Source organism: Myxocyprinus asiaticus, chromosome 13, assembly GCF_019703515.2.
Source record: "Myxocyprinus asiaticus isolate MX2 ecotype Aquarium Trade chromosome 13, UBuf_Myxa_2, whole genome shotgun sequence".
Taxonomy (NCBI): Eukaryota; Metazoa; Chordata; class Actinopteri; order Cypriniformes; family Catostomidae; genus Myxocyprinus; species Myxocyprinus asiaticus.
Genome location: NC_059356.1, coordinates 29,247,785 through 29,260,139, shown reverse-complemented (window position 1 = coordinate 29,260,139; position 12,355 = coordinate 29,247,785). Strand labels below are relative to the sequence as shown.

The 12,355-nt window shown below is 37.4% G+C and overlaps 1 protein-coding gene across 1 annotated transcript in view; it reads right to left on the bottom strand.

Moving 5' to 3' along the window:
• Positions 1-787: 787 nt before the first annotated feature.
• The window catches only part of LOC127450601 (mitogen-activated protein kinase kinase kinase 3-like), a 37,880-nt gene continuing 26,312 nt past the window's right edge, over positions 788-12,355 (bottom strand). The window contains exons 10-18 of the mRNA XM_051714837.1: positions 12,154-12,227; positions 11,978-12,045; positions 11,754-11,849; positions 10,581-10,742; positions 10,296-10,444; positions 9,596-9,727; positions 8,982-9,111; positions 8,595-8,772; positions 788-4,182 (exon numbers count right to left, since the gene is read on the bottom strand). Of these exons, the coding sequence (XP_051570797.1) occupies positions 3,954-4,182; positions 8,595-8,772; positions 8,982-9,111; positions 9,596-9,727; positions 10,296-10,444; positions 10,581-10,742; positions 11,754-11,849; positions 11,978-12,045; positions 12,154-12,227 (1,218 nt within the window). The 3' untranslated portion in view covers positions 788-3,953. The remainder of the gene's footprint in view (positions 4,183-8,594; positions 8,773-8,981; positions 9,112-9,595; positions 9,728-10,295; positions 10,445-10,580; positions 10,743-11,753; positions 11,850-11,977; positions 12,046-12,153; positions 12,228-12,355) is intronic.

Sequence of the window (12,355 nt, the reverse complement as noted above, 5' to 3'; positions counted from 1 at the left end):
AAAGGTGAAGGTTCTGGAGTGGCCATCACAGTCTGCTGACCTTAATATCATCAAGCCACTCTGGGGAGATCTCAAGTGTACAGTTCATGCAAGACGACCAAACACTTTGCATGATCTGGAGGGGCAGCTATACCACCTGCAAGAATTTGGGGCCTCATAGACAACTATTACAAAAGACTGCACGCTGTCATTGATGCTAAAGGGGGCAATACACAGTATTAAGGCTATGCAGACTTTTGAACAGGGGTCATTTCATTTTTTTCTTTGTTGCCATGTTTTTTTTATGGTTGTGCCATTCTGTTATAACCTACAGTTGAATATGAATCCCATAAGAAATAAAAGAAATGTGTTATGCCTGCTCACATGTGTTTTCTTTAAAAATGGTACATATATTACCAATTTTCCAAGGGTTTGCAAACCTTTGAGCACGACTGTATATATTAAGTTTATACATCATTTACGTGGGAATCATTCCTTCCCGAACGTAATGTTCTCTCTGTGCACTATTTTACTGTTGAGAGAGAGGAGGGGGAGGGAAAGTCATAAATTCACTTACTTTATGCCACAATGGTGTGTATTCACAGTGAAAGGCAGTTACCACTGTGGATGGTTTAGACCGACTCCAAATAGACAGAGACAAATGCTAAGAAACACACTGTTAGCCACAACCTGACAAAACATACATCTTACTCGGACTCTAACATACAATCTCAAACACACACACACAATTAAGCATACCATTCATTCAAGATTAAAATCAAGGACACTTCAAATTAAATAAGGTTTTTGTGCATTTTATTTTATTTGAAAATAATTGATATGCCGGACTTTGCACTGCAAGTCTCATGTCAAGATACATAACCATAATCATATACTGTTTATCTAACCTACTGGTTTATATTCATTTGCTTATCTCAGGGTTCTTCGAAACTACGCTTACTGTGACATTTCTCTGAGACAGGACCTTTGGTACAATACTGATTCATAGCTGCCTAAACAATAACTAGCAGCTATCTGAGATCTCATTTGATCCATTTGTTACTGTTTTGAAAAGGCCAAAATACTTTAAAAAAAAAAAAAAGAAAAATATATATATATATATATATATATATATAAAAAAATAGAGGACAACTGGTCCTGTGGTCAGTGTTGGTGTGCCCACGTGATGGACACCTGTCACTTAAACCCTGAGCTAAACAAAGTCGTCAAACTGAGTGGAAATTTTCCCCCTGGCATTGACCGATCTCACTTGAGCAATATCTCTTAACACACTCCCAAAGAAAGCTTAATGCCTTTACACACACGTTTCTTAGTTCACACACATCCCAAGTCCCATGTACTCACATTCTACATAACAATGCTTAACACTTACTGCATAATTCTGAAATACATCAACCTCAATACCATCAACTACTCTGTGTTCTCATTCATAAAGGAACAGTTCAACCAAAAATAAAAATTGTCATCATTTACTCACCCATTAAAGAATTTCCATTTTTTACTGAACTATCTCATAAACATAAAAAGTGAACCTTTTTTCTTATTCTTCCTAAGCTGAAGCTCTGAATAACATAAAGGCAACACCTCTGCAAGTCTTTCCTAAGCTGCAACAACATGTGTTAATGCATTTCTGTGAATAATGCACTTATTTTAGAAAGTCTGATTCAAGGTACTGGTCACTTCCAGCAACAACACCACACTCTGCACCAAAACCCAGTTTGCATTGGATTTTTTGTCATTTCCTTGGGGAAAAAGCAGACCGATAAACAGAAACTGACATACATCATACAAACACACAAAGTAAAAATTAGAGTACAGAAGAATGTTGACTTGCACAGGTCAGGCACAGCATAGACAGCCAGAGCTCATTTTCCAGCTAGAAATAAACATGTAAAAAATCATACTGTAGTCTCTGCAAAACCAGCTGCTTTTACAATTTTTTTTGTTTTTAACGATTCTGTGACTCACTGTCTGTTCCTAAAAGCATAATTTGATTTCAAACGCTCTGAAGTCACTATATAAAAATAGATTTATACATATATATTTTGTATATAAAAAATGGCTGAACATTGGGATATAAATAAAAGTGAAGAAGGCTTCACATTTTGTGTAACAAATGAAAAATTTGGTAAATTCAGCATTCATTTAACAAAAGTGCATCTGATCCAAATGAGCCCAATATACTGCCATAGGACATTTAAGGCACAACACTTTCTTAAGAGAGACTATTCTTTGGCTGTGTTTGAGAGAACTTATGTACATCCAAATGTGTTTTTGATGTCTCACCACACCCAAAATAATCAGTTCAGTAACAAAATACCTTACAAGAATCCCAATCTTAAATTTCACCATAGGAATCTTGTCACGGGAATATTATTAATGAGATTAGCTGCATCTTAAGTACTTTACCACTTCTTTAGGAGGAGGCCACTGTGCAATATAAGGCACTATAACGGTACAAACTATTTCTAAAGTCTAAGAACTTTTCACTATAACACTTTTTGACATTACACCAAAAATATTAGGCCATATTCTGTCACAGACTAAAATAGTTAAGGAAGAACCAAAGAAGTGCATTTCTGTGAAGAGCAATTTACCCCCCGAGCAAGCATGGCATTTATCAAGAGCTACCAGATTAACCTTTTTCAGAAGCAAAGATGGCACAGCGACATATAAATGCAAACCTCATACCTCAAGTGAGGCTGACTTGCACAGGACCTTTCATGCACACTCATTTAAGGCAGGAACAATCCAAGACATAACTATTACATTTCCTTTAACACTAAGTGCCTGGAGTCATGGAGACTTAAACAATAGGCACACATGGAGAAGTGCTGTGACTTCTGTTTGGAACAGGAAAAACATTAACTTGATAAAACTGGGGCAGACTGTATGAAACATTCATTATTAGGAGACATTCTTGATGTCAGCACACACATTCAAGGGTCACTGAAATTGGCCCTTTTGGCTTTAGAAGGCATAGTTGGTGGTTATTGTAATGAAGGCATGTTGAGAACAGCATAGTAGCTTACTACTCTTACTTTTGCTGCAATATATAGAATGTACTGTATGCACAGTAAGCAAATGTTCTGTATGCATAGAACACCCGGATGACCCACTAAATTTGCCAAAATGTGCATTATATAACAGATGCTTTGTTCAACATAGCATACAACCATTCTACTCTTACTATTATTGCTGTATGGTAGAAATAGTATGAGTAGAATGGTAGTATGCTATTCCAAACTCAGACAGCGCTTACTGCATGGAATACTGTGTATGAGATACATATCGTGCGCATGATTTGACCTTCCATTTTCAGTGTGATGAACGAACCGGAAGTAATATCAGACGTAATTTTTTTTTTTATGGACTGCAAAATAACTGCTTTTATGTCCAAAATTATAACTGCATATGGAATTAAACATTCAATGTGATGAGGTCATATGACAAAGGTATAGCATACTACTGTTTCACAGTTTGCGAAACAGTTTCACTTGCAATTTAAAATAAATATTAGGCAGTATATAGTTTATACTGTGCAGTATTCAGTAAGTAGTAATATAGTATTCAATTCCGAACATAGTCAGAGTCCAGTCTGAAGCAGCTCATTTGCCCTAAAGTCCAAGCAGTATCATATTTTTTGCATCTTCTCATCCTGTTTGTTCCTGAAATAAAAGTGTTACAGCACTAAAGAATCCTGTTGCGCCCCCTGATGTTACAGAGACATCACATCTCAGCAAACCGTAAAAAAAATAAAAAAAAAATAAATAAAAATAAACAGTTTTGTGACCTCATCCTGTCAACCGATGATTGGTTGCATGCAGGTCACATGCTCTGGAAGTGTAGATTGCCTTTGATATTCTGTAATGAGCTTATCACAACTTGAGTCTTTGAACAGCCCTTAAAATGTTCTCAACAGGGGAACTGGTTCCTCTGGATGGTGGGCCGCCTCAGCACAAGATCTGAGAGAAGGGATGTCTGAGCAGCTCCTCCGCGCTCGGTCTGTATTTGGCCTCCACAAAGATGCAGCGGAGGAAGTCCCGCGTGTGCTCGGAGATGTGAGAGGGAAGCTGGGGGTTTGTAGGCTGAGTAGCGATCTTAAATATGGCTGCCATGGCCTCAAATTCAGCCCACGGAGGCTTTTCTGTCAACATCTCCACCACAGTGCAGCCGAGACTCCTGTTCACACAACACACAATTTAAGACAAATTATCTGTCTTATCTTTTATTTTTTCAGTAAACCTAAAAAAAAAATAGTAGAATACTTTTGGACACTTAAGTCACATATAAAAATGCATTCACTGCATTAGATAACAAAATATCAAATCAAGTGGCATCAGCGAAGAAATAATGCTAGAGCCTTTCCCAGAACTAACTTCACTGGACATCGACCGATGGTGGATTTTGCATATACCAATAACTGTAGTGGTGGAAAAGACAGATAAATGATTAATCGTCCAATAGTTTTTAAAATCGATTTATAGAATTAAAAAAAAAAAAGAAAAAAAAAAAAAAAAAAGCTCAGTCTTTCGTTACTATGACGAGCACAGACACAGAGACAACAAGAAGCCAAAATGAATAAAATCCCAGATGCAGTTTATGGTTTAACAAAAATCCTAATAATATCCAGGAAAAAAATGAAAAGATTTGGTTCATAACACAGAACTATTAACTATAAACAACCCCGAAATACACCTGGGACTCTTATTTTGAAATGACGGACAGCTGGGTCTCTTACAATGCTATATATTATACAGTATTTACCTAATTAAGCTTTATAGCCTATTTATTCACCAGATGAGGTTTAATGAGGAACGAGGTTTATTATTATTCACAAGATATGAAGTTGGAGACACAATGCATTTCCATATACAGTCATCACATTTTTCTTTGCATGCCCTCTATTCAATTTAGAACACTTAATTATCTAATAAAAAAAAAAAAACTAAATACACATTTAAGCGAGGATACAAATTTGGATGAATATTGTCAATGATGAAAGATTAAGATACAGCAATTCCCCACAAAGTGTCAGTGGCTGTCTTGTTTTTTCTTCTGCCGCTGTTATACTGTAGAATCCTTCAACACGGCCACAGATTAACATGGAGGAATAATAATAATAATAAAAACAATTTAAAAAAAAACTAATCGGCATAGATTTTTGCAGATAACCGAGTTACAAAAAAAAACTATAGGCGCTGATTAGGTCAATTCAACGGCTGCATTCCACTTCAACGTTTAATGCCCTTCCCTCGCTAACTTCCCTCCGTCTCACAGACTCTGATGTACTTAATTGCTTATGTTGTGCGAGTGCCCACTACTGGCAGAACCCATGCAAAGGGTTTAACTGCTGCAGCCTAAACCCTTGATCGCTTTGAGCTCGTTGAAGGCTGATGTCAATTTGTTGAATTATTCAGTGATTTTTGCACCTGAGAAGACAACGTTTTCGGAGATTGATGCAACCAAATATTCAGGTAAAGTTTAGTTGTAATTTCAGAGGCTTATGTATAAGTCTTGTCTGTTAAGAAAAAAAACCCTTTTTATTAGAATTAATTGTTAGAAAGGATTAATCAAGTTTTACACAAACGAAAAAAGGCAACATTACAATTAGGGTTGCCACCCGTCCCGTAAAATTCAGGATCGTCCCATTTTAAAGATTAAAAGTCACATCTTGTATCATAATGTCTCGTATTTTAAGACGGTCAGCATGGCGAAATCGTTCAAGATCATTAATTTAACCTTGATATTCGTTGTAAATGTTGCCTAATGCGGGTAAGAGACTGTCTTAAAAGTCCATACATTGTGCTAAAACTGTCCTAAGGGATAAGGGACCATCTAAAAAGTTCACACAAGCGACAACTGCCATTGCAAAAAAAAAAAAAAAAAAAAAAACCCACACCAACAACTTTAGAGAGAGTGTCCTTTATTCTACAGCTCCAAAAGAGGCAACCCTAATTACAATGAACACAAAGGCTAAGACTGTGTAACAAACAGTTAGTTTAAGGGAGCTACAAGTATTATGCTGTTAAATCTCAATATAACTTTTCTAAACTGCTAATTGGCCTAACTTCACTTTCATCATACATTAGAGTTGTGTGAGGGTGGGGTAGGTTAAGCATGATCTGTGCTGTGATGTCACTGTCACAATCGAGTTGCATTGTGGGTAATGGTGCTGCCTGAAGCATGCATCTGAGTAGTCTCACTCCCTCGGTCAAAATCGAGGGGTTTAGGGTCTGTCAGCAGAAACTTCCCTCACCCACTTAACGAAGTGGAACAGACTTCCAAAATGGTGGCGGGTTTTCCCCCCAAAGGACAGTGCTTAGGAAAGTTAGCGAGTGGATGCTTAAAGCGAAGTGGAACGCAGCCAATGTCAGGTCAGTCAAGAGCAGAGAGCCAATCACAACAGTGGGTGTTTACTGTCAAGTCTTAAAGGAGAACCAGCACCAAAAACACGCATTTCTGACTAGAGTATGGAAGTGGAGTGGCCTGATTTTGCCTAGAGCGAGAAATGGGTTTTTTGAAAATCATCTCGCTCCTAGAACACACAGGAGCATAACATCAGTTAACACCTTTTAATGGCCCATAATGCAGCAAGAATTCACCATGTATTAAACACTAATGGCATGAAAGAAAGATGGAATTTCTAATATTAACAGAAAGAATATGATCGACTGAATCACCAATACAGATTAGTGGCACTTGGTTATGTTGGACCTCCCACAAGAGGGTTACTTTCACTTTCACTCTCTGTATTCTATGTTCACTCCATATTATTAATTAAAGTATGCATTCATCTACATTCACATCTCTGCTCTTTATTCCTTCCTCAACTGACTGCCACGACCAAAGGTTGTTGTTGAATCTTTCAGAAAAAAACAATAATATCTGTTCACATGTGGAAAGAATACACAAAGGTCAGTAATACATCTCTCTCTCTCCTCTATTAAATATTTTGGATAATCATATTTTCATTCTAATCTAATGCATCACCATCTCAACTGTATTATGTCCCACATTAAATAGAATTGAACTTTTAACAAACATAATGTGGGTAGGTTTAAAAGATTCAAAAGCTATTATTTCTAAAAGTAAACTCAGCATTGGACATATAGTTTTGATGGTCTTATCTAATCTTGATAAAAAAGAAAAAAAAAAAAAAAAAAAAGTGTAGAACATTCTGAGAATGTCATTCAGCCAATCTTTTTTCATTCACATAATTATAGGGCAATGTTAATTTATAAAATAAATAAATGAAGGATAATAATACATTGGCCTAATAATGTTTGGTAATTTATTCACTTGATTTATTTAATGAGTTTTCTTTCGTACTGGTAATATTGTTTTTATTTTTCGTTTGGTAATTTATGTAATCCAGAGAATGTAGCCGACATATTTCAAAAGTAAGCGAACATAAATAATTTTATATAGATTGGGCTAATGCTAAAGCACACTGTAGCTTCTCATTATGTATTTATTTATTTTTCATTTAATACATCTTCTGCACAGAGGTTTGGAGGGAAATTGTTGCCACTCCACTCCACTCACATACTCTGTATCTGACAGAAGGTCAGAATGAGGGTGGAAAATTATCATGTTTTACAAACATAAGTAAACCTAAAGGAACATATTAAAGTAATAAAAATAAAAAAAATGACCCCTTTAAAATAAATGCCACTTGGTTCAATGTTTTGTTATCTAATGCAAAGACAATCATACATTTTAAGTGTAGCTCTAGTGTCCAAAACATCTTGGGCCCACAGTAGATTCCAGGTGAAATATAAAAATAAGTGATTTTAATCTGCTACAAAGGTAAAAATGTGTCCAATGCATACGGTGCATAAATATGCTGGGCATGTGATCCATGCAGCCAATCAAAGCTTGCACTCCAAGAATGGAAATTTCACAGGAATGTTTTGGTGGAAACTTTTCCCTCCAGTGCTGTTAATAATTTTGTTTTTGCTGGCTTTACCACTACATACTGATAGAACCAGAGAGAGGCCTGTGTTTGTGTGTGTGTAGGTTTATTTATGGCAATGAGACACTATATACTGTAGCTCATCTTGTTGAACTCAAAAGAACTCTCTGCAGAACCAGATAACAACAAACTCTCTAGCTTACTCTTACTAGCTGACTTTTAGCCAATCATAATGCTCTTCTGACCTGAAGGGAGATTGTCCAATCAGTATATGCTGGGGAATCCCTGAACAGAGAGTACTGTAAGCCACTCCCCTCTAAGAATCTGTGCAAGAGTGCTCCTTCATTTTACTTCTACTTAAGTATAAAAATATAGCTACATTCTTTGGCTTGTTAAAAATAGGTCTGTGGTATTGCAAGAATGTGGCTTTTTTAGCTCCTAAAATATCTCTGTCACATAGTTCACAATCAAGGTCACAATATCATGATATTAATTCCTACATAACTGCTTAAAATAAACAATTTATCGTAAAATATGACCCAACAGGTTGGATGAGTGGAGCATCTAAATGATGCATACTTGTTTTCATTCCTTTCATTATATGGTTTACATTTGTGGCTCTCAGCTGCTTTTTTTTTTTTAATTTTTATTCACAAGCAACTCAATTTGCTCTCACCAGACGTCTGCCTTCCTCCCGTACCCCTCTCCACTGATCACCTCGGGACTCATCCAGTATGGCGTTCCGGTAACAGAACGCACCCCAGTGCTGGACATGCAGATGGTCTGAAGACGCTTACTGGCGCCAAAATCTCCCAGCTTCACATTGCCAGCTGAATCTCTTAGGATGTTGGCACCTGAAAGCAATGTCATTGGCAGGAGGGAGAGCAGTTAGTGTGCAATAGTATTTCACAATATTCAGCAACTATTAAAGCATATGAACTTTAGGGACAATAGGCTTTTGCTGATGTTTCCTTGCTATTGAAATTGAAAAAAAGGCTTCAGTCAATCTTTAAAGGAAAACTACACAGTCTGTGACTATGTGAGTTCTAATGCCAGACAGTACCTTTGATATCCCTGTGGACTATCATGTTGCTGTGCAGGTAGGACATGCCCTCCAGGATCTGTCTGGTATACTTTCGTGTAACATTCTCTGTCAAAGCCCCATAGGCCTTCAGCTGATCTTTGACTGAGCCCTGAGGGGAGAAAGGCCGCAGGACCAGTGAGTCATGCTAAAATTTACATCATGACCACAAAATTGTTACCAAGTGTGTGATACATTATAATCACCATAAATAAGTAAGGGATAATGTACAGTCAGCTGGTAATTATGGCAAAAATAAATAAAAAATAAATAAAGAAAAAGTTACATTACATTGATACCTACCAAATAAATAAATAAATATAAATATGAAATGAAAAATGAAATATAAATTAGAGTTGACATTTTTGTATTTTATTTTTTTATATTAGTGCAAATAGAGACCATAGAGTAATATGAAAGACATAGACGGCCAACAGTTTAGTGGTCATTATAACAATGTCTGACCACAGAATGCCCTGATTGACAAATCAGAATTCCAGTATTTCAGAAAGCCATGTAGTAAGACATTAGAAAATATCAGTCTAATTCTTGTTGTTTCCAAAACACTTAATGAGCCAATACATGTCCAGACTCACCCCTGGCATATATTCCATAAAAATGGTGAGCGTTTTCTCATTGTGGTTTCTAAGGCAACCGTAGTACTGGACGATTCGTTCGTGGTGCAGGTTCTTCAACAGCTGTATCTCACATTCTAGAGCGCTCACCTCCTGCAGAAAGGAGGGCAAGAGTCATGACTCGACCACAGCTGAGCTGAGCGGCTGTGACCAGAGAGGCGGTTAGAGGGGGCTGTGAGTGAGATGACAGGGCATGTAGGTGGAAGATCAACCGAAAGCATATAAAACAACCACACACAAAACCAAATAGTCCCCTATGTGGGTTTTTTTGGTGTTAAGAGCAAGAACGTTCTGTAGACTAAGATTATTTGCTTTTGAGTGTGTGTTTGTGTTAAGTGAGGGCATGAGCTACGAGAAATGCAACGTTAGACTACCACACTGGCCAACACACACACAAATACAGAAAGTGCATGTTTTTGCAGTGGTAGTCGGGAAAGGGTTTAAAGAGAGGGGGAAAAGTTTGAGATAGAAAGATAGAGACCCATATCAGAAGAAAAAAAAACATGCTGGTAATCTCTCAGAAATGAAAAAAAAAAAAAAAGTGTATGTGTGTGTGCGCGTGCGTACTTTTTTTTTTTCCTATTCCAAAAATGTATTTCTAAAAATGCTTAATGTTTTCTGCAGGGTCAGGGTTAGGTTTAGTCATGTGTATGTTTGCTACCTTGCTGGTCTCTGGACTGGCTGGGTCAAAATGAACCTGTTTAGCTGCAAGTTCTCTGCCTGTGTCCACATCATAGCATAGATACACCCTCCCAAAAGCACCCTGACCAAGCAATTTCCCTCTACGCCACGTCACTGGAGCTGTAGGGGCTACATACATGCACATTTAAATTTACAATTATAAACAAATGAACTGACCATTTCACCTTCACCCATACAACACTTAAAACACTTCTATTCTGCAACAAAACACAATCATAATCTATAACAGCTAAATCACTCTCACACTTATGAGGGACTGCGCGGTCCTGTGGGCGGAGTCTGGGCTGCGCATCAACCAGCTGCCAGCTCCCCAAGCTCTCCTCACTGCCGTTCAGTGATCGCCGTGACGGCACCAATGTAAATAGGTTACCCTGAGGCCGGCGGATCCGTGGAAACGTCCGTCGACCTGAAGATAAGCATTATTGGCATAAATGTATGACATTGCAGGAACTGCTAAATTGCCATACAAAAGAAATGCACAGTATATGCATGTATGTTTCAGGTTAATCAGAGTGTAATGGTAAATTTGAGTATTTACTAGGGCTGGATGAAATGATTTACTCGATTCAAGATTAACTTGATTTCCCACATTGTTTTTCACTAAATGAACAAAAGGTATTTACATGCAACAACATAACAATACATAGTAATAAACAGCAATCTTCAACTACATATATTTTTACTAAAACAATTTAATATATAAAAATTGCCCACAGTGATTTTTGAATGATGATAGTCATTAATCGCTGAATCAGAGTTTTGAGCCAATTCACTGAAATGGACATAAACTGATTCATGGAAATGAATTAAACTTACCAAATCTAATGCTTTTTAGCTACTGAAGTTTAAAGCTGAAAAGTGTAACTTTTTCGGTGTTAAAACACTTTCTCTTACACAACCTTAATATGCAGAGACAACTAGAAGTAAGCCATTCGTAGGTTAATTTTCTCGAAAACTGTAAACACTTGTGGCTCTGTGGCGCTATAAAAATTCCACCGTTTGTTTTAAGCCAGACACAACAACACTGGCTCAACCAATGGTGTGAGTTTGGGGTGGGGCTGTTTGTTTGATCAACTGTGGAGAAGGGAGAGTGTATAATTTTATTTATTTTTTTTCATTCTTGCAGCTCCGTTCAGTGGCGCAGAAATTACACACTTCAGCTTTAAATCAGAGATGCTATTAAAAATTCTGTCTTAAAAAAAATCTGTCTTAAAATCTATGTTTTAATGCTCTCGTACTCATGAATCACAAGACAAGGAAGGATTACATGCTTTTTAGGAAATGTAATGGCCAAATAAGATGTGCATAAAAATCATTGTGATTTTTACAGTGTAATTCCTTTTACATCGCCAGCAAAATATATTGTGAATATTCAATACATGACCTTGCCCTTATGTACACAGACTGCATTTCATACCTTCACTTTGGTCTTTATGGTGCAGGGACACGTGATACCTCCGAGGGTACGTCCCTCCCTTTCCCACAATCTTATCATTTACGTGGTTTTCCCGGTCTAAAAGAAGAGAGAGAGGGAGGGGGAGAGGGGACGGGAAATTTGGGTGAAAGGTCAGAGGATCTTACAATTTTTAGAACTTCATCAAATGTTTTGTTCATTGCAGTGGCATCTGCATTGACACACACCTGCACAATCTTGCCGGTTGTCAGGGTAACTTTTAACCCTGTGCATGCGAGGCTTCCTGAGTGAGGGGCTACGAGACAGGAGAGACAATTAATTGGAAAATACCACCTTGAAAGGCACTTAAAATGGCAGTATCATTACAATACATCCCATATCGTACTCGTCAGGATTTTTTCACCTGTCAGAGTTGCTGTCCAGTGATTGACAGCTGCCAGACACTGAGTTTTCTGCGCTGCTCCAAGGATCAAGCACCTTTAAATGTAATAATTAAATCAAAGTGACTCTGATGGCACAATAGCTGGTTAGGTTATTGAATGTCCACAGCAGTGTATAAAATGAGTATAGCATAGCTGAAATTCTCTCATACTGCTTGAACAACA